The 27,568-nt window shown below is 43.8% G+C and overlaps 1 protein-coding gene across 4 annotated transcripts in view; it reads right to left on the reverse strand.

Annotated features, from left to right (window-relative positions):
* Positions 1-1,121: 1,121 nt before the first annotated feature.
* sfmbt2 (Scm like with four mbt domains 2) overlaps positions 1,122-27,568 on the reverse strand; it is a 42,047-nt gene continuing 15,600 nt past the window's right edge. Inside the window, exons 5-22 of one of the 4 annotated variants that reach the window (XM_042311193.1) lie at positions 27,096-27,116; positions 19,171-19,259; positions 17,110-17,353; positions 15,879-15,976; positions 14,769-14,870; positions 14,294-14,524; positions 13,557-13,683; positions 13,322-13,435; positions 13,199-13,241; positions 12,435-12,502; positions 9,934-10,073; positions 9,305-9,414; positions 8,946-9,121; positions 8,807-8,851; positions 8,497-8,657; positions 7,830-8,102; positions 7,500-7,628; positions 1,122-2,539 (exon numbers count right to left, since the gene is read on the reverse strand). In XM_042311193.1, coding sequence (XP_042167127.1) covers positions 2,399-2,539; positions 7,500-7,628; positions 7,830-8,102; positions 8,497-8,657; positions 8,807-8,851; positions 8,946-9,121; positions 9,305-9,414; positions 9,934-10,073; positions 12,435-12,502; positions 13,199-13,241; positions 13,322-13,435; positions 13,557-13,683; positions 14,294-14,524; positions 14,769-14,870; positions 15,879-15,976; positions 17,110-17,353; positions 19,171-19,259; positions 27,096-27,116 — 2,312 coding nt within the window. In that variant the 3' untranslated portion in view covers positions 1,122-2,398. The remainder of the gene's footprint in view (positions 2,540-7,499; positions 7,629-7,829; positions 8,103-8,496; positions 8,658-8,806; positions 8,852-8,945; positions 9,122-9,304; positions 9,415-9,933; positions 10,074-12,434; positions 12,503-13,198; positions 13,242-13,321; positions 13,436-13,556; positions 13,684-14,293; positions 14,525-14,768; positions 14,871-15,878; positions 15,977-17,109; positions 17,354-19,170; positions 19,260-27,095; positions 27,117-27,568) is intronic. The other 3 variants (XM_042311194.1, XM_042311195.1, XM_042311196.1) reach the window with 3 other exon arrangements.

Genomic DNA, 27,568 nt, shown 5'->3' on the forward strand with positions numbered 1-27,568 from the left:
GAGCGCGAGAGTGCGTGTATGTGTGTAATGTGGATGTTGTGTCGTCCTGCGTGTGTGTGTGCATATGTAGTTTACGTGAATGTGCGTGGGTTTTGTGTGCAAGTGTCAATGTAGTGTGTGTGAGTGAGGGTGTATACTAACCAAGACGTTTACTGAAAACGGTATAGCCTAATAATTCTCTCATTTGATTGTCGTCTTTCTCTCTGAACGACCAGACCAGTGCTGTCGTGACCCAGATATAGGCCTGCTGCAATGGGAGTGCTGTAGTGTGAGAGCACAGAGAGGTGGTTAACCACAAACACACATGGTTAACTCTTCTTCCTCTACGTGTTCTTTCCCAGGCCTGTACAGTCGATCACAGCTGAGTCCTGACACACAATACTACTGCTCTATATGAATGGAGTTATGTAGGTCAAGACATGGAAATGATCAAAGCCATTTAGAAGATGACAAAATACTGTAGGTGTCTGTAGTTGCCAGCTCTCACTCTTAATATTGGGCTGTTGTGTTCTCAAAAGATTTACTATTGCATTCACTGTTAAAATACATTCAAATCATGGACGGACTTCAGAAGTTCGCCTGAAATTGCCACTTGTACATGAGTTTAAACAATTCTGCATTTTTTTTATTTAAACCAGTTAAATAGTTGTTTACTCCTCTGCAATCAAAATGTATCCAGTTTGTTTTCAGATACAGCTGCGAAAAGGGAAAATCATGCAAAACAGACGTTAGAAATTGGGTTGCCAAGCAACCCTTTGAGGTAGCAGTTGATTAAACTGCTTTTCAGACTGGCTCAATCGAAAGTGTCAGAGTTGGTGTGTGTATGTGCTATTAAATTAATTCAACTGTGCCGTAACAGAAAATTGGTGAAGCACGACTCGTCTTACTGCTGTGAAATACTCTCATCTGAATATGTACTGCCTGTATTCAATTAAATGTATATTACATTAATAACATGTTACAGTCTTGGAAATACAACAGGCAAATCCAATCAGTGATGGAATGGTTATTACTACCTATGTACAGTACTTCCTGTGAGTTTATACATGGTTTAAAAAACAAACAAAAAAACACCTTTGATGAATTCTTAATCTCTATAAACACTAGAAAACAAAGCGTCATTACAAAAATTCTGTAGAAATTTATTTTCTTATCAACACTTATCAAAAATATCTGCACCGCGTTTTGCATAGATGGATACAATATATTTTACACAACTGTTTACATGATTGTTAGAACAACTTATTAAAAAGTGAAAAAAAATAAAATAATAATAATAATATTTCAGGACTTTGGTCACATTGTAGATACTACCAACAAACTATCTATTGCTAAGCAACAGACTATCTGTTGCTAAGCAACTGCTTGCTAAGGTTAGGGTAAGGTTTAGAATAAGGGTTAGTAGTTAGTTGAAATGTTACTGACAGCCTGTAGAGCATCTACAGACAGACTATTCAAATAAAGTGTAACCAGGATTTTTTACAACAAAAACTGCAGCAGACCTTCTATTTCCCTATGCACACAAGAAAAAAAAAGAGGGATCATTTAATAACAGGACTCAATTACTATTGACTGGAATAACTCATGAACATCCTTAAATACATATTTGGAACCAAAGACTTGGACATTTCAATAGCCTCTTCAATCAACTCTAAATATATGTGTCTTTACATCCAAATAAGATATCTATTCAATAAGGAATACAATAAATATTGCAAATATATTATTGTAGGTTACTAACCAATTTTCGTTAATCAAATATATTAACCTAATTTACTTAAATATAACAAAGAGAGAAAACATTGAACAAATATTTTATAACATTTGTTCATAACTTAATAAAACGCTGTCAGGGCCATTAGTCTCAAAACAGCATGTAAAAAAAATACGATTTCCCCCCAAAATAATCCTCGATTTCAAAATGTTCCAAGAAAATAATCCTCAATTTCGATCAGCTTCTTCACAGATCTGTATTCCATATGGATTGACTCATATGTATCGTACTCAACTATTCACAGTTGACTGATCCTTCCACACAGTACTATGGAAATCTGAACCTTCAAGCCAATCTCTACCTGTTGTCGCAGATGATGGTGACGTCCTGAGCTCCGTATGTGGGTAGCTCCTCTTCTGCTTCCTCTGACATCACTTCCTTCTCTATGTGACATCAGTAATCCACGGAAAAGTGGCCAGGTAATCCTTGTCAAGAATTTAAGAATTCCTAAGCGACAGCATTACCAGTTTTCCCACTTTCTTCCCAGCCTTCCACACCAGGTAATCCCAGACTTGGCATTAATCGAAATCATCTCTCCTCCTCTTCCTCAGATGAAGGTGTACTGGGTCATCTCCAGACAGCCTGTTCCCTACAGGGTAAAGGTGCCAGGTGAGATGCCCAGGATCAGTTGGCGTACTGGGCATAGAAGGCCACCTTTACCCTCTCTATCTGGTGACACAGCTTGATGGCTGGACCCAGCTTCAGCTCCATACACTCCTGGACTGTAGGCAGGGTCAGCAACAACAACGCCTGGCCATCTATGTCCTGCAGAGAGAATGTGAGAATAAGATAAGAGATAATAAGGTGAGAGACAGAGACAGAGAATAAGGACAGAGACAGATAATACGGACAGAGAGACAGAATAAGGACAGAGAGACAGAGAATAAGGACAGAAAGACAGAATAAGGACAGAGAGACAGAGAATAAGGACAGAAAGACAGAATAAGGACAGAGAGACAGAGAATAAGGACAGAGACAGATAATATGAACAGAAAGACAGAATAAGGACAGAGAGACAGAGAATAAGGACAGAGACAGATAATACGAACAGAAAGACAGAATAAGGACAGAGAGACAGAGAATAAGGACAGAAAGACAGAATAAGGACAGAGAGACAGAGAATAAGGACAGAGACAGATAATACGAACAGAGAGACAGAGAATAAGGACAGAGAGACAGAGAATATGAACAGAAAGACAGAATAAGGACAGAGAGACAGAGAATAAGGACAGAAAGACAGAATAAGGACAGAGAGACAGAGAATAAGGACAGAAAGACAGAATAAGGACAGAGAGACAGAGAATAAGGACAGAGACAGAGAGATAATATGGACAGAGAGACAGAGACAGAGAATAAGGACAGAGACAGATAATACGGACAGAAAGACAGAATAAGGACAGAGACAGATAATACGGACAGAGAGACAGAGAATAAGGACAGAGACAGATAATACGGACAGAGACAGAGAATAAGGACAGAGACAGATAATACGGACAGAGAGACAGAGAATAAGGACAGAGACAGATAATACAGACAGAGAGACAGAATAAGGACAGAGACAGATAATACGAACAGAGAGACAGATAACACGAACAGAGAGACAGAGAATAAGGACAGAGACAGATAATACGGACAGAGAGACAGAGAATAAGGACAGAGAGACAGAGAATAAGGACAGAGACAGATAATACGAACAGAGAGACAGAGAATAAGGACAGAAACAGAGATAATATGGACAGAGAGACAGAGAATAAGGACAGAGACAGAGGCAGATAATACAGACAGAGAGAAAGAGAATAAGGACAGAGAGACAGAGAGAGGAAAGGATGACAATGTTAATGATAACGTGAAGAGAGAGTCTGTATATCAAACAAGAAAGTGTGTTGTTTTGGGGACATGTGTGTGTCTCCATGTATTTCAGAGTGTGTGCAAGCCTGGCCTGCTGAGGAGTGATGGACTCCATCCTAGCTGGAGGGGTGCCCTCATCATATCTATGAACATAGACAGGACTCTAACTCCTCTAGCTCCACATTGAGATAGGCTGCTGCCTGGCCTGCACCCTGTTAGCCAGCTTAGTGGAGTCTGTGGAGTCGCCTTAGCAATCTCACTAGAATAAAGACCTACTCCATTCCTGTCATTATTGAAAGAGATTGTGATACCTCACATCTCAAAATAGGGCTACTTAATGTTAGATCCCTCACTTCCAAGGCAGTTAGTCAATGAACTAATCACTGATCATAATCTTGATGTGATTGGACTGAAACATGGCTTAAGCCTGATGAATTTACTGTGTTAAATGAGACCTCTCCTCCTGGTTACACTAGTGACCATATGCCCTGTGCATCCCGCAAAGGCGGAGGTGTTGCTAACATTTACGATAGCAAATCTCAATTTAACCCCACAAAAATGACTGAGTTTTCATAATTTGAGCTTCTAGTCATGAAATCTATGCAGTCTACTAAATCACTTTTTATAGTTACTGTTTACAGGCCTCCTGAGCCGTATACAGCATTACTCACTGAGTTCCCTGAATTCCTATTGGACCTTGTAGTCATGGCAGAAAATATTCACATTTTTGGTGACTTTGATATGGAAAAGTCCACAGACCCAATCCAAAAGGCTTTCGGAGCCATCATCGACTCAGTGGATTTTGTCCAACATGTCTCATACTCTGGACCTAGTTTTGTACTGTGGAATAAATATTGTGGATCTTAATGTTTTTCCTCATAATCCTGGACTATTGGACCACATTTTATTACGTTTGCAATCGCAACAAATAATCTGCTTAGACCCCAACCAAGGATTATCAAAAGCCGAGCTTTAATTTCTCGGACAACCCAAAGATTCTTAGATGCCCTTCCAGACTCCCTCCACCTACCCAAGGATGTCAGAGTACAAAAATCGGTGAACCACCTAACTAAGGAACTAAATTTGACTTTGCGTAATACCCTAGATGCAGTCACACCCCTAAAAACAAAAAACATTTGCCATAAGAAACTTCCTCCCTGGTGCACACAAAACACCCGAGCCCTTGAAGCAAGCTTCCGGAAAATTGGAACGGAAATGGCTCTACACCAAACTGGGAGCCTTCTGACTAGCTTGGAAAGACAGTACCGTGCAGTATCGAAGAGCCCTCACTGCTGCTCGATCATCCTATTTTCCAGCTAAATTGAATTTTTGATACTGTCGCAAAGCTAACTAAGAAGCAGCATTCCCCAAGAGAGGATGGCTTTCACTTCAGCAGTGATAAATTCATGAACTTCTTCGACGAAAGATAATGATCATTAGAAAGAAAATTATGGACTCCTCTTTAAATCTGCGTATTTCTCCAAAGCTCAGTTGTCCGGAGTCTGCACAACACTGCCAGGACCTATGATCAAGGGAGACACTCAAGTTTTTTAATACTATATCTCTTGACACATTGATGAAAATAGTAATGGCCTCTAAACCATCAAGCTGCATACTGGACCCTATTCCAACTAAACTACTGAAAGAGACGTTTCCTGTGCTTGGCCCTCCTATGTTGAACATAATAAACTGCTCCCTACCCACCGGATGTGTAGCAAACTCACTAAAAGTGGCAATAATAAAGCTTCTTGACCCAGAAAATGGAGAAGAAAAAAAACAAAAAATCTTCCTATATCGAATCTCCCATTCCTCTCAAAAATGTTTGAAAATGCTGTTGCGCAGTAACTCCTTGCCTTTCTGAAGACAAACAATGTATACAAAACGCTTCAGTCTGGTATTAGACCCCATCATAGCACACTGAGTCTGCACTCGTGAAGGTGGTAAATTACCTTATAAATTGCGTCAGACCAAGGCTCTGCATCTGTCCTCGTTCTCCTAGACCTTAGTGCTGCTTTTGATACCACAACATTCTTTTGGAGAGATTGGAAACCCAAATCGGTCGACACGGACAGGTTCTGGCCTGGTTTAGATATTATCTGACGGAAAGATATCAGCTTGTGTCTCTGGATGGTTTGTCCTCTGACAAATCAACTGTAAATGTCGGTGTTCCTCAAGGTTCCGTTTTAGGACCACCATTGCTTGTTTTCACTATATACTTTACCTCTTGGTGATGTGATTTGGAAATGCCATGTTAACTTTCACTGCTTTGCGGACGATACACAGCTGTACATTTCGCTGAAACATGGTGAAGCCCCAAAATTGCCCTCCCTCAGACATAAGGAAGTGAATGGCGGTAAATGTTTTACTTTTAAACTTGGACAAAACAGAGATGCTAGTTCTAGGTCCCAAGAAACAAAGAGATCTTCTGTTGGATCTGACAATTCATCTTGATGGTTTTACAGTCGTCTCAAATAAAACTGAAGGACCTCGGCGTTACTCTGGACCCTGATCTCTCTTTTGATGAACATATCACGACTGTTTCAAGGACAGCTTTTTTCCATCTTCGTAACATGGCAAAGAATCTGAAACTTTGTCCGAAAACGATGCAGAAAAATTCATCCATGCTTTTGTCACTTCTACAGTATATTAGACTACTGCAATGCTCTACTTTCCGGCTACCCGGATAAAGCACTAAATAAACTTCAGTTAGTGCTAAATACGGCTGCTAGAATCTTGACTAGAACCAAAAAATGTGATCTTGTTACACCAGTGCTAGCCTCCCTACACTGGCTTCCTGTTAAGGCAAGGGCTGATTTCAAGGTTTTACTGCTAACATACAAAGCTCCTACCTATCGTTCCGATTTGGTCCTGACGTACATACCTACACGTACGCTACAGTCACAAGACGCAGGCCTCCTTATTAGCCCTAGAATTTCTAAATAAACAGCTGGAGGCAGGGCTTTCTACTATAGAGCTCACTATTTATGGAATTGTCTGCCTATCCATGTGAGAGACGCAGACTCGGTCTCGACCTTTAAGTCTTTATTGAAGACTTATCTCTTCAGTAGGTCAGATGATTGAGTGTAGTCTGGCCCAGGAGTGTGAAGATGAACGGAAAGGCACTGTTGCGACGAACCGCCCTTGCTGTCTCTGCCTGGCCGGTTCCCCTCTCTCCACTGGGATTCTCTGCCTCTAACCCTATTACAGGGGACTGAGTCACTGGCTTACTGGTGCTCTTCCATGCCGTCCCTAGGAGGGGTGCGTCACATGAGTGGGATGAGTCACTGACGTGATCTTCCTGTCCGGGTTGGCGCCCCCTTCGGGTTCGTGCTGTGGGGGAGATCTTCGTGGGCTATACTCTGCCTTGTCTCAGGATGGTAAGTTGGTGGTTGAAGATATCCCTCTAGTGGTGTGGGGGCTGTGCTTTGGCAAAGTGGTGGGGTTATATCCTTCCTGTTTGGCCCTGTCCGGGGGTATCATCGGATGGGGCCACGGTGTCTCCCGACCCGTCCTGTCTCAGCCTCCAGTATTTATGCTGCAGTAGTTAATGTGTCAGGGGGCTAGGGTCAGTCTGTTATATCTGGAGTATTTCTCCTGTCTTATCCGGTGTCCTGTGTGAATTTAAGTATGCTCTCTAATTCTCTCTCCCCCTCTTCTCTCGGAGGACCTGAGCCCTAGGACCATGCCCAAGACTACCTGGCCTGATGAATCCTTGCTGCTAGTTCCTGCCTTTCTATGGAGTTTATTTCTAGCCACCGTGCTTCTACACCTGCATTGTTTGCTGTTTGGGGTTTTAGGCCGGGTTTCTGTACAGCACTTTGTGACATCGGCTGATGTAAAAAGGGCTTTATAAATACATTTGACTGGTTGTGTGTACCTGTTCCTGGAAGATGTTGGCGAGAGCAGCACAGTCGGTGGAGGTGATGAAGGTGACCACGTCTTCTACAGACCACTCCAGAGGGTTCCTCTCCAACACCAGCTGGCACTCCGCCTCACTACACTCCACCTGGAGGGCCACAGGACACAAAGATTCATCTACATACAGGACCTTTATCGACTGGATATGACAGCCGGACGCCATTCACTGACCATATCTGGGCCACCCAGCCACCAGGGAGCCAAAGAACCCATCAAATACTAAATCACATCTTCATTATTGTGGGTCTGTGTATGTGTGTGTCTCTGCGTGTAGCATTCTCTCTCTCACCTGCATGTCCTGTCTCTTGGGTGGGTGGTACTTGCTCTCCTGGTTATATGACAGGGACCGAGTGCTCCGCCTCCTGCTTTCAGGACCCTCACGGCTGCTTGAAGCTACGCCGGTATGGGTGGCCCTGCGTAGCGTCACGGCGCGCCGCGGCCGGCTGTTAGCCACCTCCACAGAGGATGTGTCTGTGTGGTCCTCGCGCGGCTCAGAGCTGGTGCCTTCTTCACTGCCCGACTGCAACATAAGATCATCTTCGTCCTCGTCTTCATCACTGTCCTGTAGGGAGTTATAGGGTCAATCTTAGTGCAGTGACAATCAAGTCCATAGAGAGAGAAAGACACACGGAGAGAGAGAGGGAGAGAGAGAGACATGACAAGACAGAAAGAGAAAAGAGACGCAAGAGAGAGACACACGAAAAGAGAGATAGAGAGAGGACACATGAGAGACAAGAGAGAGATGCGAGAGACAGAGAAAGAAACACGAAAATAGAGACGCGCTGAGAAAGAGAGCAAGAGAGAGAGAGACAAAGAGAGAAAGACACACGGAGAGAGCGAGAAAGAAAATGAAAAAGAGAGGGGGAGGGGAACACAGCCTTCACTCTTATACAGGAGACAAAGAGACACGGAGAGCGCGACAGACAGACCGACATAGATGGAGAGCTCTGTCAGACCTGTGGTGACCCTGCAGGAGTGTAGTCCACTGCAGACGAGCGCCGTTTCTTCTGGACAAAGATGGCCTTCCTCTTCTTCCTGCGGCGTGTGGGTTTGGCCTCCAGACTCTCCTCTCCTCCAAACGGCTTAGACAGCTTCTTCTTCTTACCGTAGTAATACGCTGGGGACACAACACTCAACACAGTTCATATGGGCTCAATTCTGATGCAGGTTAGCTATTCATTTAAAAGGGGGTTTAATCAAACAAATGGCTGTGTGTATTTTCGTGTGTGTGTGTGTGTGTTTTTTGTGACAGACACACAAACTCACACTTGTAGAAAATTACTGTATTTGTTCGCGCACGCACACACCAACCTACAAACATATATGAAGTTGATCTTAGTTCCCATTAACAGAAACCCACACATGAACACACAAGTAGAGTAACCACACCTGCACACACACTCACTATATTTGGTCTTGGTCTGCATGGAGCAGCTCTCAGGACACTGGTCTGTGACTTGGACGGGGCTGAAGAGGTTGGGACAGCACTGCAGCTTCCCACACACTTTACGACAGAAGTCTGGGATCTGCTCTGCCAGACGCACGATCCGGATGGACGATCGATACGTCTTCCCTTTGTATCTAAGGAGTGAAGAGAAAACGTGTCAGCTCGGGCCAATGGTATTGTTCATACAGGACCGTAAACTCAGGATGTTCACCAGGAGCGTGTTCTGGTCTGATGTGGCTTGTCTTGTGACTTAAGTTAAAAATGGGTCCTAAAATTGTTGCGCCAATCCTGGTCGAGCTCCTCCAGGTGGGACTCACTTGGCTTTGAGGGTCTCCTCGTGGCAGTCCCAGTGCTGGTCTTCCACATCCTGTAGTTCTCTCAGGACACGCCCAGGCTTGTAGGCCGCATTGATCAACATGCTCAGCACCTGCACGGGGACACACAGGAGAACACACTTTCTTTAAAAACATTTTTTTTTTTAAATTCTCCCTAGTTGTGAAGTGAAGTTTTTTTACCTTTATTTAACTAGGCAAGTCAGTTAAGAACAAAAGCCAGTAGAACACAAACACACAAACCCTCAAACACACTCAAATGAGCAAGGACACACATTCACACACTCTCACTAGGGGGTATCTAGGGAAATTAAAGGCTGTTTTTGCTGAGTTACTGTGTGTGTGTGTGTGTGTGTGTGTGTGTGTGTGTGTGTGTGTGTAAACAGAAATGACTGACAGCTCACATTAAACTGAAGCTGCTGCTGAGAGACCGCAGGTGGTTAACAAGACATTTCCTTCTCTCCTCCCTCCCTTCCTCCCTCTCCAGTCCTTTAATTAGACATATGCCTCACCACCTCCTCCAGAGTCTGTTGTTAGTTTTTCTGATCCCATAGGACTCTGGTCAAAAGTAGTGGGAATAGATGCAACCAGTATGTTGATGTTCCTCTACCTACCTCTTTGAGGACCAGAGTGCATTTCCCCGGCCCTACAGCCTGTGGCAGCTCAGCGATGCGCCCCTTGTTCAGGTAAGGGCCAGAGAAACAGCGGTGGTTCACGTAGATCCTGGAACAACAGTATCTCCCATTGGCTGAGCCTGAGGAGGAGAGAGAGAAGCATCATGGGACATCAGACAATCCTCCAATGACAGACAGGTATAAGATTGTCAGGCAGCCTATTAAGTTCAATCTCTTGATAGACTATATAGAAGTCCAATTATTTTTTTTCACTATCAGAATTGGGCTGTGTTTAGACAGGCAGCCCAATTCTGATAGATGTTCTTACTAATTGGCCTTTTGACCGATCAGATCTGAAAAAGATCTGATGTAAAAAGATCTGATGTGACTGTTCAAAAGACAAATGAGTGGAAAAAAAGATCAGAATTGGGCTGGCTGTGTAAAAGCAGCCTAACACTTACATTATGAATGAGCTGTTCTAAAAATCCAATGGCTTGTTAACGAGGCTTGTATTAGAGGTGTGCTGCACATAATGTAGTGTGATGCCACACCTCAGTTTACACTTTGTTACTCATACAAATGGAATTGCACAGCTCCGGTTGAATAGTAATTAGACAAATGATAAATATGCATGAGCGGAACTTAGAAGGACATGCGTCTCTTATGGACATCATACTGATGCACCTCCCCACACACACACAATAAACAGAGCATTGGCACACACACACCCTTAAAAAATAAACATAACATTGGCTGTGTAAAATGTTGAGAGGACTGCTAACAGAAGTGTTATATTGATCAATATGTAGCAGTTTGTCAGAACGCAACACTTCTCTGAGAGCTGTGAGGTACCAATCAGCGATTGTGAAGAGCAACTGTTAGACGAATGTTGTTTGCTCATCAATATGAATCTGCTTTGAAGCAGGTGTGGCTAGCGCGCACACACACACACACACACACACACACACACACACACACATTATAGGGCTTTTCCATGTTAATCATTAACTCTCATTTTCATTAATAGCTGTAAATAAATCATCACATACAGTTGATGTCGGAAGTTTACATACACCTTAGCCAAATACATTTAAACTCAGTTTTTCACAATTCCTGACATTAATATAATTATTTATTTCAGCTTTTATTTCTTTCATCACATCCCAGTGGGTCAGAAGTTTACATACACTCAATTAGTATTTGGTAACATTGCCTTTAAATTGTTTAATTTGGGTCAAACGTTTCAGGTAGCCTTCCACAAGCTTCCCACAATAAATTGGGTGAATTTTGGCCAATTCCTTCTGACAGATCTGGTGTAACTGAGTCAGGTTTGTAGGCCTCCTTGCTCACACACACTTTATCAGTTCTGCCCACAAACGTTCTATAGAATTGAGGTCAGGGCTTTGTGATGGCCACTCCCAATACCTTAAGTTTGTTGTCCTTAAGCCATTTTGCCACAACTTTGGAAGTATGCTTGGGGTCATTGTCCATTTGGAAGACCCATTTGCGACCAAGCTTTAACTTCCTGACTGACGTCTTGAGATGTTGCTTCAACATGATGCTGCCACCCACGTGCTTCACGGTTGGGATGATGTTCTTCGGCTTGCAAGCCTCACCCATTTTCCTCCAAACATAAAGATGGTCATTATGGCCAAACAGTTCTATTTTTGTTTCATCAGACCAGAGGACATTTCTCCAAAAAGTACGATCTTTGTCCCCATGTGCAGTTGCAAACCGTAGTCTGGCTTTTTTATGGCGGTTTTGGAGCAGTGGCTTCTTCCTTGCTGAGTGGCCTTTCAGGTTATGTCGATATAGGACTTGTTTTACTGTGGATATAGATACTTTCGTACTGGTTTCCTACAGAATCTTCACAAGGTCATTTGCTGTTGTTCTGGGATTGATTTGCACTTTTCACACCAAAGTACGTTCATCTCTAGGAGACAGAATGCGTCTCCTTCCTGAGCGGTATGACGGCTGCGTGGTCCCATGGTGTTTATACTTGCATACTATTGTTTGTACAGATGAACGTGGTACCTTCAGGTATTTGGAAATTGCTCCCAAGGATGAACCAGGTCTACAATTTTTTCCTGAGGTGTTGGCTGATTTATTTTGATGTCAAGCAAAGAGGCACTGAATTTGAAGGTAGGCCTTGAAATACATCCACAGGTACACCTCCAAATTACTCAAATTATGTCAATTAGCCTATCAGAAGCTTCTAAAGCCATGACATAATTTTCTGGAATTTTCCAAGCTGTTTAATGGCACAGTCAATTTAGTGTATGTAAACTTCTGACCCACTGGAATGGTGATACAGTGAATTATAAGTTAAATAATCTGTCTGTAAACAAGTACTTGTGTCATGCACAAAGTAGATGTCCTAACCGACTTGCCAAAACTATAGTTTCTTAACAAGAAATTTGTGTTTCTTGTTTTAATGACTCCAACCTAAGTGTATGTAAACTTCCGACTTCAACTGTATTTGAATTATGAATCGTGTTTACCTGTATCCATGGCAATGGGCTCACAGAGGTTGAGAGGGATTGTCTCCACGGGTTGTGGCGGAGCCAACCTAAAGACAGAATATCAATCAATCCATGAACCAATCAATCAATCAATCAATCAATCAAGTGAACAGCCAAGCCATCCAATCAACGATACAGCTATTTAAGACCCAGTCAGATTTAGCTTAGTGTGATACATGTCTTTCCCTCAACACAACTGAACAACAATAGAATGAGGGATTATTGATGAATGAGTCCCTTGGGTGAGAGATATGGTAAAAGAGGTTAGACGAGAGAGGTTGACAAAGTGTTACTGAAAGCCTCATATGTCGTCTCTGAACGACCACTACCCTGATCCTTCAGAGCTGCGTTTCCCAGCCGCGACTGAAACATGTCATTTGTCAATATAATAAATCTGTCCTCTGAAAAAAATAAAAGGCCATTTCCAAGTGAACAGCTAGCTACTGTTTCGGGCGGGGGAGGGGGGGGGGCTATGGTCTGAGAGAGAGGGGCCTCGAGGCTTTTTAAGGGTATCTACTTGAGTGTGTTCTCCATCTATGAGGTTGTATTGTAAAGTATAGGCCATGCATTTCTGTGGCTGCTGAAATGGCTTGGCAATGCATTGATTTGTTTTTAGAGTGGAATAGCAATCTGTGTGATGGAACTGTTAAAGTGCTGGATGGGGCTTTTCAAGAAGGGAATGGAACAGTGAGGGTTTTAAATTGGAGTGGTTCTCTGTAGTTTTGGAGCATCAGCGAACTTACTGCTTCTCTGGCTGGACGACGGCTATCTTCTTCTGCTGCTGGCCTGCAATCAACACAAAATAATAGGGTTTGCACTGTGTGCTCGTGTGTGCGTGTGTGAGAGAGAGATGCGGGGATACTTACAGACAGGCTTCAGTGGTGGAGTCAAGAGGTAAGCATTGGTCTCACACCATCCTACAGGAAAGATGTCCATGGACTCCACATCCACAATACATTCAGGGACAGACTTAGGCAGGCCTGGAGAGGGACAAAAGAGCATGGGGTAAGACAGCTGTCCACACACACACACACACACACACACACACACACACACACACACACACACACACACACACACACACACACACACACACCTCACCTTCCAGTCTGAGCCACAGCAGGCGACCCCTGACCTGTGTGATCTGAGCCACACACACCTCGGTGGGCCTGACAGGGTTAACGGCCTCCAGCCACATGTCTTTAGCGAAGCCTTGGCTCTGCCACGCCTACACACACAGACAGACAGCCAATGGGATAAAGGGCAGACATAACAATGGATCCTTCTGACAAGACTTAAGCCACACACATTGTCTGTATAAGCATTCATTTAAAAAGGTGCAATATGCAGAAATCACTCAACCATTTCCTAGTTGCTAAAATTCTAATAGTTCACCTAATTTCATTTTGTGACAAAACAAGCAGTCATTGTGTACAGAATCATTGTACCATCTAAACCGTTGTGAAATATATTTTCCATAACCCAAATTATTGTCTTTTCAGCTGTTTGAATCTGGTATAAAAAAACAAATCTGTGAACACCAGTTCACATAGAACAGACCCAGGGCTTCTTAGACTTGCTTTCAATGATAATGACAGATCTATGACTGACATTTCTATGTGAATTTGGTCGGGTCGTCCAAAAAGTGACATAATGCAGCTTTAAGGGGGGTGGGCACAGGGACGACAAGAGGGATGAAGAGAAAGGGGAGGAGAGGGATGGAGAGAGAAGGATGAGGACAGTGAGGAGAAGATGCATGGAGAGAGGGAAGAGGAGAGGGATGGAGAGAGAAGGATGAGGTGAGGAGCTGAAGGAGGAAGGAAGCGAAAGTATCTTACGTCGGGGAAGCATGCGTCCGGGGCGGTCTCAGTCCCGCTCTGTTTCAGGTAGTCCGCCCAATCAAAGTCCTGGCTCAGGTAGCCCCTAGGCCGCTCTAGACCAATCCCGTTCTTCAGACACCACTGGACGGGGAGGATGCCCGGCGACTCAGAATGGCACACCAGGGACAGGGGTGTGGCCTCTGGAGTGAGGTCATCCACTGTGACCTGGAAGTAGTGCTCATTGTAGACCTACAGAGAGCCATTATTAACATGGCCGCATTAACACATCGAAACACTTTTAAGGGTATGACTAGATGTGATACTGTTTGGTGGGGTGTGATACTGTTTGGTGGGGTGTGATACTGTTTGGTGGGGTGTGATACTGTTTGGTGGGGTGTGATACTGTTTGGTGGGGTGTGATACTGTTTGGTGGGGTGTGATACTGTTTGGTGGGGTGTGATACTGTTTGATAGAGTTGGTCAGGTAGGCCCACCTGTGTGACAGATACAGGGCAGATGTAGAACGGTTCCGACGGTGACACCATCTCCAGCTTCATCCCCGTCCTGAAGGAGTGTTTGGTCAGGTCTGCATGGTCCTGAAACCACCGGGTCACCGTGGAAAACACACACGTCTTTTAACAGTCACTGCAAACAGGCTTTGTTAACAAACACTAAGCAGTGGGACTAGGCTATACAATTAAAATGTTATTACTTTGATATTACTGACTCGTCTGCTAGAACAAATAATAGCTATGTGAGTCTGACTAATTGTCTGTGACAGGTGCGTTTGACCTATAGGTGGCCCTTTGAAACCCACTGACACCGAGGCCATCAGACAGGTCCCGTCAGATCACTGTCGTCTGTACGACAGGTACACACCCAGACTTAAGAGGGGCGTGGGAAAGACAGCAGCTTATCACCACACACACACACCATAAACCACCCACACAATAAACACAACCACACAATAAAACACACCCACACAATAAAACACACCCACACACACACAGATAGGAGGAGAGGTGTCTGAGCCACGTAGCATAAACATTTTACAGTGACATTTGAGTAATTTAGCAGAAGCTCTTATCCAGAGTGACTTACAGTTGGTGCATTCATCTTAAGATGGCTCGGTGAGACAACACAGTCGTAGCAAGTACATTTTCCCTCAACAGAGTAGTCAGTGCTTTTGTTTACCATGGGATTTATTTATGATACTCTTTAAAGTATCAGACTTTTTTTTTTTTGTGTGTGATTTTTTTCGGGAGATGGGCAGTGACTCCGCTGTCCTGACATTAGGGGGAAGCTTGTTCGGCCATTGTGGAGCCAGGACAGAGAAGAGTTTTGACTGGGTTGAGTGGAATCTGATAACAACATGATATTGTCTGTTAAAATGACTGATTGGAACTCAGGGGTTTGACTACATTGATTAAGTGAGTATCTGATTAATGTAACTGTTAAACCAGCCGCCCCACATGGCCTGATAGCACACGCAGTAAGAATGGTCACGGGAACTAACGGACCTGCACAAGAGTACACATGAAGTCGGTTCTGTGTAGAAGCACTTCCTGTGTCACAGGGCTACTTCCTGTGTGGCTGACCCTCACCTTAAACACCTCCAGGGGCAGTGGGTTCTTCTGGGCCTCGCTCCGTGCCGCCTCCAGGGCCTCCTGCCACTCGAGGGCGCTCTTCAGGCCACGCAACTCTGAGACGGGAGAGAGATGACAGTCAGAATGTGACTCAAACTCAGCATCAAATTAAAAGACCTTACAAATCTCTCCCAACTGTTTATTTAAAGGGATATATTCAGCAATGGCTCACAAAACTACCTTTAACTTCCTTCAAACTGCATGCAGACATACAAATGGTGTCCATGGGTTCATCTGACACTGGGTTAGTAGAAAGGGCTTCATTGCCAATATCTCACACTATCCCTTTAAGAAAACCTCTCCCAGTGTTTCCCAAATGTCTTTTTGTTTTTTTAATCAGATGCCATTTAAAGGAATACGTCTTACAACCAGATGACCCTCCCCCTCCCACTCTTGACAAACTGGCTTAACTAGAGCTACAGCTGAGACTGGATACACTCATTTGGATTTCTATCGATCATTTGGAGAGGAGATATCTAAAGTTTGGTTCCATTTTATGTTCAAACAGTCGGAATGGTATATGTATGTCTGAAGGAACATGTTTGCGTGCCATTACAAGTGTGAGTGTGTTGCTATGATTGGGATATTGCGGGTTCTGTGGAAAGGTGTTTTTTGACAAAGCCATCAGTTCTGTAGAAGTTGAAACTGTAAGATCTCGAATATGAACAGAGGCCAACATGTTGAGTCATTCAGAGAGACAGAGAGAGACAGACAGACACAGAGACAGACAGACACAGAGAAAGAGAGACACACAGAGAGAGAGACACACAGAGAGAGAGAGAGCCAGAGAGCGAGAGACACAGAGACAGACCGAGAGACAGACCCGAGAGACAGACCCGAGAGACAGACCCGAGAGACGGTGGTTTATGATATTGAACAGAGAGAAGGGAAACCCCCAACTACTCTGAACGGTGTAAAACAGTCATAAAAACGTTGACACACGATAGATGATTATGTGTGGGTGTAACATTGATCCTCACTACATCAAGGTTACCATTTGATCCTAATCTATGGCTCTCATGGGATATGATTCATAACCAACCCTTAATAATCCGTAAATCCAATAGAGTTGGAGAGTCCTGGAAAGTTGCAGGTTTTTGTTTCAGCCCAGCATTTAAAACTACCACTATTACAGCTGAATGTGACCCAGAGCCCATACCTCCATGCAGCTATGACCCCTCACCCTTACCTGCTGGGGGCTCCAATGACAGACGGTTCTCCTGAGCCCAGCCTAGTGGGCGGAGCCTCACGTCGAGGTAGAACAGCCAGGTGTCATGGGCATCGTCTTGGAGACCCACATGGCGCAGGCGGAGCCTCCCACCAACGTTCTGGGCGACGCGGGCAGCCCAGTAGAGTGAGGGGTCAGTGAGGTCCCGTACCTCAATCACCGAACCCTCCACAATCAGATCCACTGTGTTCTTCCCCCTCAGAGGCTAGAGAGAAGGATGGGAAGAGGGAGTGGAGAAGACAGAATTGATGGAAAGTATTCAAATCTGTGTGTACAGTGCCTTCAGAAAGTATTCACACCCCTTGACTTTTTCCACATTTTGTTGTGTTGTAGCCTGAATTTAAAATGGATGGTGTCCCCCAGGACTCAGTTCTTGACCCTCTCCTCTTCTCTCTATACACCAAGCCACTGGGCTCTGTCATATCCTCACATGGTCTCTCTTATCATTGCTATGCGGATGACACTCAACTACTTTTCTCCTCCCCCCCTTCTGACACCCAGGTGGCAACATGCATCTCTGCGTGCCTGGCAGATATCTTAGCTTGGATGTCAGCCCACCACCTCAAGCTCAACCTCAACCTCAACAAGATGGAGCTGCTCTTCCTACCGGGGAAGGCCTGCCGGCTGAAAAACCTCTCCATCAAAATTCACAACTCCAGTGTCGCCCTCCCAGATTACAAAGAACGTTGGCGTGACCCTGGACAACACCCTGTCGTTCTCTGCAAACATTAAAGCAATGACTCCACCCTGCAGGTACATGCTCTACAATATCCGTAAAGTATGACCCTACCACACGCAGGAAGCTGCGCAGGTCCTAATCTAGGCACTTGTCATCTCCCGTCTGGACTCCTGCATCTCCCCAAACTCTCCCATGTCATCCCGCTCCTTCGCACACTCCATTGGCTTCAGGTCGAAGCTAGCATCGACTACAAGACCATGGTGCTTATCTACGGAGTAACAAGAGGAACTACCCCTCCCTACCGTCAGGCTATGCTCACACCCTACACACCCCAACCCGAGCACTCCTTTCTGCCACCTCTGGTCTCTTGGCCCTCCCACCCCTACGGGAGGGCAGCTCCCGCTCAGTCCAGTCCAAGTTCTTCCAGAGCCAGCATCCCCCTAAAGTTAGGACAGCTGAAACTGAAAGTCCCTGCCCATCTTCCGAAAGCACCTGAAACCCTACCTCTTCAAAGAATATCATAAAAGATAAAAGGAATAGAGTTAAGCACAGGCAAAATCCTAGAGGAAAACCTGGTTCAGTCTGCTTTCCAACAGAAACTGGGAGACAAAGTCACCTTTCAGCAGGACAATAACCTAAAACACAAGGCCAAATATACTTTGGAGTTTCTTACCAAGATGACATTGAATGTTCCTGAGTTGCCTAGTTACAGTTTTGTTTTAAAATCGTCTTGAAAATCTAAGGCAAGACTTGAAAGTGGCTGTCTAGCAATGATCAACAACCAACTTGACAGAGCTTGAAGAATTTCGAAAAGAATAATGTGCAACATTTGTCAAATCCAGATGTGTAAAGCTCTTAGAGACTTACCCAGAAAGGCTCACAGCTGTAATCACTGCCAAAGGTGATTCTAACATGTATTGACTCGTGAATAATTATGCGAATGAGATATTTCTGTATTTCATTTTCAATACATTTGCTAACATTTCTGAAATCCTATTTTCCCCTAGTCATTGTGGGGGTATCGTGTGTAGATGGTTGAGAACAAAAATAAATGTAATCCATTTTGAATTCAGGCTGTAAAGACAACACAACATGGAATAAGTCAAGGGGTATGAATTCTTTGACTGCACTTCATGTGTGATATCCCCTCTTTGAGAGGGAACTGGTATTCTCTGGGGTGAAACTTCAGCTTGACATACAGAGCTCAACAGATCAGCTAAAGCTCTAAACGTGTTGATGGTTAATACACGGGTGTCACCTACGCATACACAGTCTCATTATCTCTCTCCCTCGTTCTCTCCGTCTCGCTCTCCCTGTCACACTCCCACCGAGACAGTACTCACCCCTTCCAGTAGGTTTGCTGGTGCGGTCCGAGAGCCAGTCAAGTCCTGGATGAGAAAATCTGTCCAGTCACTGTACTTCTCCTTGATGGCTACGAGACAGAACAGAGGGAGAGAGAGACGGTCAAACATACTGTGCTGTGCTAGCAAAATTATACATGACAATGCACTTATATATATATATTAGCACCAGGCTAAGCAATGAACAACACCGGAAAACAGTTAGATACAGCACTACAGTACAGAGCAGTCCACATAAACAGGTGTTGAGAGATACAATGGGAGCATGGTAGAAAAAGGCAGGCATGAACGAACACACACACACACACGTATCACCCTCTCCAGAGCCATTTAAACGGTTGGCTCCCACTCATTTGCATAGGACATGTTTGTTTACTCCACTTTCTGTTTCCCACAGTGCAACAGTAGTGATGTTTAATTCATGGTGCATCGTGGGTCTTGATTTTACTTTGACTCCACGCTGACTAGTGGCTTCCCACAGGCATACACAGGTCTACTTTGGCCAGCACAGTATGAAGATGGGCAGAAACGGCTACTCCAATAGAAATCCCCGAAACACTCTTGTAGGCGATGTCATGGCGACATTAGCTAGCTAAACTCACGCGTGGAAACACTTCGTCGGGTTTAACGGTCGTCTCACACCGGACTGCGTATGTGTTGGCCGTCAAATCAAAGGCACTTCTTCGATATAAAGTTGTTTTTGACTCAAATTAAAACGTTTCAGTTTGTCACTTTCACGAGGTCGGAGTAATAACATGTTAAACTACTGAAGACATTGGCTCGAATCGAGGTTGTGCTTTTTCGATTTCAAGAAAAGTAACACTTAAGGCAGCGGTGTCAAACTCAAATCAGCGCAATGGCCATATTGAAAAAAAAAAACTCCCAATGATTTTGCAGGCCAGGCACTGCCAGTTGGCATGCAGCATGTTGGCAGTGCATGCTGCGACTTGTAGTGCAGCGCATCGCAGGCGGTATGGAAGCGGGCCAAAATGAATTGACAACCCAAGTCATTAAGCAGGCCTCGTGTTTGACACATCATTTTTCACTTCACCCATTGACTTCTCAAACCCCAAAAACCGGCCTGGTCTGCTTGGTCGGTTTTGCAATTGTTGTCCGGAAGTCTCGCGATGTTTAGAGGCTCTGTGGTTTACAAACTCTGTGGTCCTACTAGATCATACACACAAATAGAGTAATCTATTTTTAAGTGATGAGTTATCCACCCCTCTCCAAAGACCTCTACATCTAATGCTCTAGGTTTACAGTCACCAATTGGACGCAACGATTCTGAGAATATCTGACTCAATGGGGCATGGTGACATGAGTCACAGTAGAACGACTAGTGGCCAGTAGCCTAGATCATGGAGGATTACACCGCTACCTGTCATTAAGCCACACCACACTTAGAAAACAAATCGAATCATTCATTCCTATGGGAGAGAACAGAGTTATTTTCGCCTCATTTTATATTCTCTCATTAGTATATTCTTCTGAAGCCAGATGAGTCAGATTTAGAGAAACAGTCAATTAATTTTCCTAAAAACAAAATCACTCTGTCTCGGCACATGGCCGATCCTTTTTTCCATACATGGTGCAAATACGGTTGCAAATAATGTCCCTCTGTCCCAGTGCATCTCTCCACACCACCCCTGTTTAATAATAGTGTTTTTTCCACACCCACACACACACACTCACAGTGCTCCTGTTGATCTTCGGTGTGCAGAAATAGATCAACTATTTTTACAGATCCTCCTAGATTAGTCATCAAGCCATTTAGAATAGGCCACAGAGCAGAATGCAGGCTGCTGCTTCGGCATCTGAACTTCTGCCCCTCCCCCTCCCTCTTTCTGTTCTACCTCCTCGGCTCCAGAGTGTAGTTACAGTACTAGTTTGCATGTAAATGATCATTATTTACTTCCTTTTTCTTGCCCATCCTCCAGGCGATAGACACAGAGGCAAATCCTGACTTCCACAAAACAATAACTGCATAATTTACTTTGAAGAGAGAACCCCCTCTCCCCTTTTCTATCTTTCGTCTTCTCCCCTCCCCCAATCCTCTCCTCTCTTTTGCTATACTGGTAGACATCCAAACAAATACCCAACATACAAAAAAAAAACATCTGATTTGCATATCCAACAACAAGCCATTGTGTAAACAGACAGGGAAGGCCAATTCAAAAGCGTATTTAAGAGAATCAAAGCCATTATTAAAATAACAAGTCTGGCCTGTATCATGGCAGGGAGGGATGTTTTCATCTGTGATCACAGCAGTACAGCAGATTCTAATCAGGGCTAATGGGACCAAATTAGACCATTTATTCTCAGTCTCACAAAGTGCTTATCTAGTCATTAGTATTACAGTGGCATGGTAAACCACACTGAGATACAATGTCTATCTACCTAGTCTTCTGGGGATTCTGTAGGACTGAATTAATAGTATAACCACAGACCCTAGATCAGGCTTTAATATCTACCAGTAACAATCTAATGATCTACTGCTAGTACATAAGTACCCCATTGTTTCACCAGGTGGGTTGGCGACAACAAACTACCTTTTAGAAAAATGCCAAAATACTCAAAGTAGAAAGACAAAAATCAACAACAAAGATACAGGTGAATGTTATTTATAGTCAGAACTGTAGCTCAATGGTCACTGAATGACAGCCAACAGGATAGACAGACACCTCTCTGCTGTGGTAGGCTAAATCATGTGTAGGCAGGGTTTTTTATGACGGGGGAGACGCCCTAGCTAGTGATGTTAACCGTTAATGTAAAGCCATGTTTACTGCCCCGGGACGTAAGGGGTTAAGAGTGTGTGTAGGTGGGGCAGGGCGTTTGTAAATGGCTATAATGACATGCATGGCTAAACCTAATATCACCTGGGCTAGGTAGAGAACAAGACTGGCCCACACTAAACACATCCAGCACTAGTTATATAATCATTATGAAAATGGACAAAAGCAAATGAGATTGGGAGATGGGACTACACCCATCCACACTACACCACACACCAAGTAAATACAAAGCGGTTGCAAATCAGGTGGTGGAGATGGGGAGGATGGGTCATTTGGGTATCAAATCAGTCCTGGCCTGCTCTTTCTGAGTGCCTTGTGTTAGTTGGCTCGTCTTTGACCAGGTTGATGCATGTGTAGTCCTTCCTGCCAACTAAGGATTCATTCATGCACTATTAAGGACAGACGCAGGTCAAGAGTGTTCACACACACAGCTGTCAAGTAGGCCTGAGCCTCATCTCAGCGCCTCCTCTCTAGCAGGTCCTGGCAGGAAGTTGTGAGTCTGGTGAATGCATTATGCAAATGACCTCTGTGGGGTTCTGAGAGCAGCGCTGTTATCACATGACTAAACTTGTGATACCTTCGAAGCTCCTGACACACACCCACACAGGAACACAAACAAATATTTTGCTATGGGGAACTTGAAATATTGTTACACTTCACATTCTTTCGCTGCAATACTGATCTCTGTTTATTATCTATGCATAGTCACTTTACCTCTACCTACATGTACATATTACCTCAATTACCTGGACTAACCGGTTCCCCCACACACTGACTCTGTACCGGTACCCCCCGTCGATGACCTCATTACTGTTCTTTTACTGCTGCTCTTTAATTATTTCACTTATTTCTCTTAAAACGGCATTGCTGGTTAAGGGCTTGTAAGTAAGCATTTCACCGTTGTGTTCGGCGTGTGTGACAAATCAAATTAGACTTGAAACAAGACAGGCTGAAGCCCCACCCCGTCACTCAACAGGGAGGCAGCACACAGACAGTTTCTCCACGCCGTGACTGCTTCTCTCAGCATGTCACTCAACAGATTGTTCCAAAACAACAACGATGCTGCTTTCCACATTGCTTCTAAATATGAATTTTCTCTATTATTTTCTCTATTATAATAATAGTTTGTGAATCTTGCTCCTTGCAAAACACCAGTTAGTCTGAAGGAAACTCCTCAGTAATGCTACCTTTACTTAAAATGCAAACATTAGCTTTAATACAGGTTGCTACCAGTGTTGGTATAGATCAGCATGTTGATCAGCATGTTTTGTTCAAGGGCATGTTCTGAATCAGATAGCCTATTCTAAAATCTGTGTCTAAATATAACTATGCATCTATTCAAATGCTATTAGGGTCCCCTGGGAAACACTGACCAGCACTTTGGTTCCTACCCTATCATAAATCCTACCTAATGTGTTGTCATGCCAAACACCAACCATACAATTACAATAATCTATTCTGTTTCTATGTTTCCAGCAGTTCCCCAAAGCGTTTTAATCTATACTGAACAAAAATAGAAACGCAAAATGCAACAATTTCAAAGATTTGACTGAGTTACAGTTCATATAAGGAAATCAGTCAATTGAAATAAATTCATGAGGCCCTAATCTATGGATATCACATGACTGAGTAATACAGATCTGCATCTGTTGTTCACAGATACCTTTTAAAATAAAGGTAGGAGCGTGGATCAGAAAACCAGTCAGTATCTGCTGTGACCAACATTTGCCTCATGCAGCACAAAACATCTCGTTCACATAGAGTTGATCAGGCTGTTGAATGTTGTCCCACTCCTCTTCAAGGACAGAAGTTGCTCGATATTGGCGGGAACTGAAACACGCTGTCGTACGCGTTGATCGAGAGCATCCCAAACATGCTCAATGGGTGACATGTCTGTTGAGTATGCAGGCCATGGAAGAACTGGGACATTTTCAGCTTCCAGGAATTGTGTACAGATCCTTGCGACATGGGGCCGTGCATTATCATGCTGAAACATGAGGTGATGGCGGCGGATGAATGGCACGACAATGGGCCTCAGGATCCCGTCATGATATCGCTGTGCATTCAAATTGCCATAATGCCATCGATAAAATGTCCGTAGCTTATGCCTTCCCATACCATGACCCTACCGCCACCATGGACCACTCTGTTCACAACGTTGACGTCAGCAAACCGCTCGCCCAGCTGAAACCAGTGGCCATCGAAGGTGAGCATTTACCGACTGAAGTAGATTACGACACCAAACTGCAGTCAGGTCAAGAGGATGACGAGCATTTAGATTAGCTCCCCTGAGACAGTTTGACAGTTTGTGCAGAAATTCTTTGGTTGTGCAAACCCACAGTTTCATCAGCTGCCTGGGTGGCTGGTCTCAGACGATACCACAGGTGAAGAAGCCGGATGGGGAGGTCCTAGGCTTGCATGGTCACACGTGGTCTGCGGTTGTGAGACCGGTTGGACGTTTCTCTAAAAAGATGTTGGAGTCAGCTTATAGTAGAGAAATTAACATTATATTCTCTGGCAACAGCTCTGGTGGACATTCCTGCAGTCAGCAGGTCAATTGCACGATCCCTCAAAACTTGAGACATCTGTGGCATTGTGTGCACACTTAAGAGTGGTGCTTCTAACTTTCAGTTAGGCGCACCAGTGCAACCAATTCAAAATATAAAATGCCCCGCACGCACACACACACACACACACACACACACGCACACACACAGGTAATTCTGGAGTAGGAATCCTCGTGAATTTTGAGAATGTGTCCTAGAATGTGCCGAGCAGGCAGTGTCAGCAGTGTCTAGACAAGCTAAGATTCTAGGCTGAGACACCTGCTGTCTAGTGGAAGATTGTCTGAGAGAGTTTAATTCTGGTAATACACACTTGTGGAACGGGAAGGTGATATGCACATCCTAAACTTGAGAATACCGTTGCTAGGATAAAAATAAATAAATGGGTCATTCTTGAATTGTGGTGGTAAATGCTGTTGCTTGACTTTGGCACCATTTTAAAATGATTTAACATGACAAATAATGCTTTTGATGTTTTATTTAACTGTTATTTATTAAAGAAAACACACTCAGTGGCCAGTCTTTTTAGGTACACCACCCCATTCACAAAAAGGGTTTGCTCCTACAGACAGTGAGTCACGTGGATGTGACTTGCTATATAAAGCAGGCAGACAGGCATCGAGGCATCCATTTACTGTTCGATTGAACGTTAGAATGGGAATAACTAGTGACCGAAGCGACTGAGCGTGGTATGATCGTCTGTGCCAAGCGCACCGGTTCTAGGCTCTCAGAAACGGCCGGCCTCCTGGGCTTTTAACGCACGACTTTGTCTAAGGTTTACAGAGAATGGTGCGACAAACCAAAAACATCCAGGGCAGGGGCAGTCCCTGTGGGCATCAGCTCGCTGATGAGAGAGGTCAAAGGAGAACGGCAAGAATCGCGCAAGCTAACAGGCAGGCCACAAACAGGCAAATAACGGCGTAGTACAACAGTGGTGTGCAGAATGGAATGCACAACTCGTCGGTGTCTCATCACGGATGGGCTATTGCAGCAGACCACACCGGGTTCCACTCCTATCAGCTAAAAACAAGAAGCAGCTCCAGTGGGCACGCAATCCAGGTCCCTGTTGCGTCATGCTGATGGCAGAGTCAGGATTTGGCGTAAGCAGCATGAGTAAAAGTAAAGATACCTTAATAGAAAATGACTTAGGTAAAAGTCACCCAGTAAAATCCTACTTGAGTAAAAGTATAAAAGTATTTGGTTTTAAATATACTTCAGTATCAAAAGTAAATGTAATTGCTAAAATATATACTAAGTAAAAGTATAAATCATTTCATATGCCTTATATTAAGCAAACCAGACGGTAAAAATGACATCATTTTCTTTAGAAATGTAGTAATGTAAAAGTTGTCAAAAATATAAATAGCAAAGTAATGTACAGACACTAAAAAAAACTACTGAAGTAGTACTTTTACTTAAAGTACTTTACACCACTGACAGACACACACGTTCTAAAGTTGTATTCTGAACTCCGCCCCCCTCATCTCTCTCTTCTCCTCCCCAGTTAAAACAGAGCCTATAAACAACAGCGAGACTGACTACCACAGAATGTGTGTATGTAGGTATTTTATACTGCAACATCTATTTGTATGTATTGTGGGAAACTACTGGGGGCTAGCAAATGTGTTTGTCCCACTGGTGATGTGTAGAGGTGTAGTGACATGGTTTGGCGATTTAGGTAGATAAGCCTATTAATTTTGAATAATGAACAAAAGTATTTAGAATAGTGTATAGATCAACAAAAACAAGGAAGGCTATTAAAATATATATATATATTTTTTTACTAGTATAATGTGTGTCCATGAGCATTCTCTCTGGTGGCAAACTGTTATCGGAGGACAGGTCTATATTAAAGAAACTTAAGCATATCACACCGTTAGAATGTCATACATTTGAGGATTCCATTAATACTTTGGGGTGTCTAAATCCAAAGTGTCACTTGGTGTTAGTTCATTTAAATGAAGGGAAATAACATGAGTAAAATGATTAATCATATCACAGTAAATTATTTTTTAAGGGTTGATGACCTTAGATTTGAGAATTTGTGGCCTCCATTTAAAAAAAAATCCTAATTTACCTAAGGTATATTTGATGTTACCAAAATGTCATGCCCAAATGCCACTGTAATTCAAGAACCTCCCTAATACAGATAGAAGTGACATCTTTCCCTCCAAAATAATAGGTGGGGGGGAGGTGCAGAAATGGGGAAATACAGAGGGGCATGCAGAAAGACAGAGGGTGGGGGGTTTAAGAGTCAAACAAACTCTGAGGCAACTTCCTGTAAGTTGACAGGAAGGAGGAGAAGGAAGCACACATGCAATGCTGAGAAGGTTAGTGATATGCAGAATCCTTGGGACGTCCCTACCCTAAATCTAACCCCTAACCTAACCATAACCAAAACCCTAGCTAACCCTAACAACCGCTTTAAATGTCAACTTCAATTGGGTGACGGAGTTGGACGCCCCAAGGATTCTATTTAGACTTGTCTTTGCTGAGAAGAGCCAGCAGGCAGGCAGGCGAGTTAGTCAGGAAGACTGATAGGGCTGCTTACCTTTTCTTAGGTAAACGTTATCTGAGAAACAAAAAGAAATAAAGGTAACTGTAACATAGAAACACACACACACACACGCAGGAACGCATATACACACACTTTGCTTAGCGTGATGCAAGAGGCTTGATAAATAGAAATGGAGGGGAGAATCACTCATTTGAATCACTAAGTATCAAGGAGAAAACAAGAGGAAAGGTTGCCTAAATCTAACCTAATATTACCTTCTCAGCATAGTGAAAGACACTACAGCCTTCCACTCCCCACCTGATCCTGTTCTGCAAATACATGAGCTCTACCAGCTCTATTCACCACATAGAGTAGCTAGCAAACACACATACACTCACACCAACAGTCTGTGTCCACCTCTCATGCAAACCCTTATTATAGACGAACCCATAAACGCAAAATCTCTGGAGTCAAATCAAAACGGGAGTGTTTGTGTGCGTGCCATGGTGTGTGTCAACTACCCAGTC

Source organism: Oncorhynchus tshawytscha, linkage group LG33, assembly GCF_018296145.1.
Source record: "Oncorhynchus tshawytscha isolate Ot180627B linkage group LG33, Otsh_v2.0, whole genome shotgun sequence".
In the NCBI taxonomy this organism is placed as follows: domain Eukaryota; kingdom Metazoa; phylum Chordata; class Actinopteri; order Salmoniformes; family Salmonidae; genus Oncorhynchus; species Oncorhynchus tshawytscha.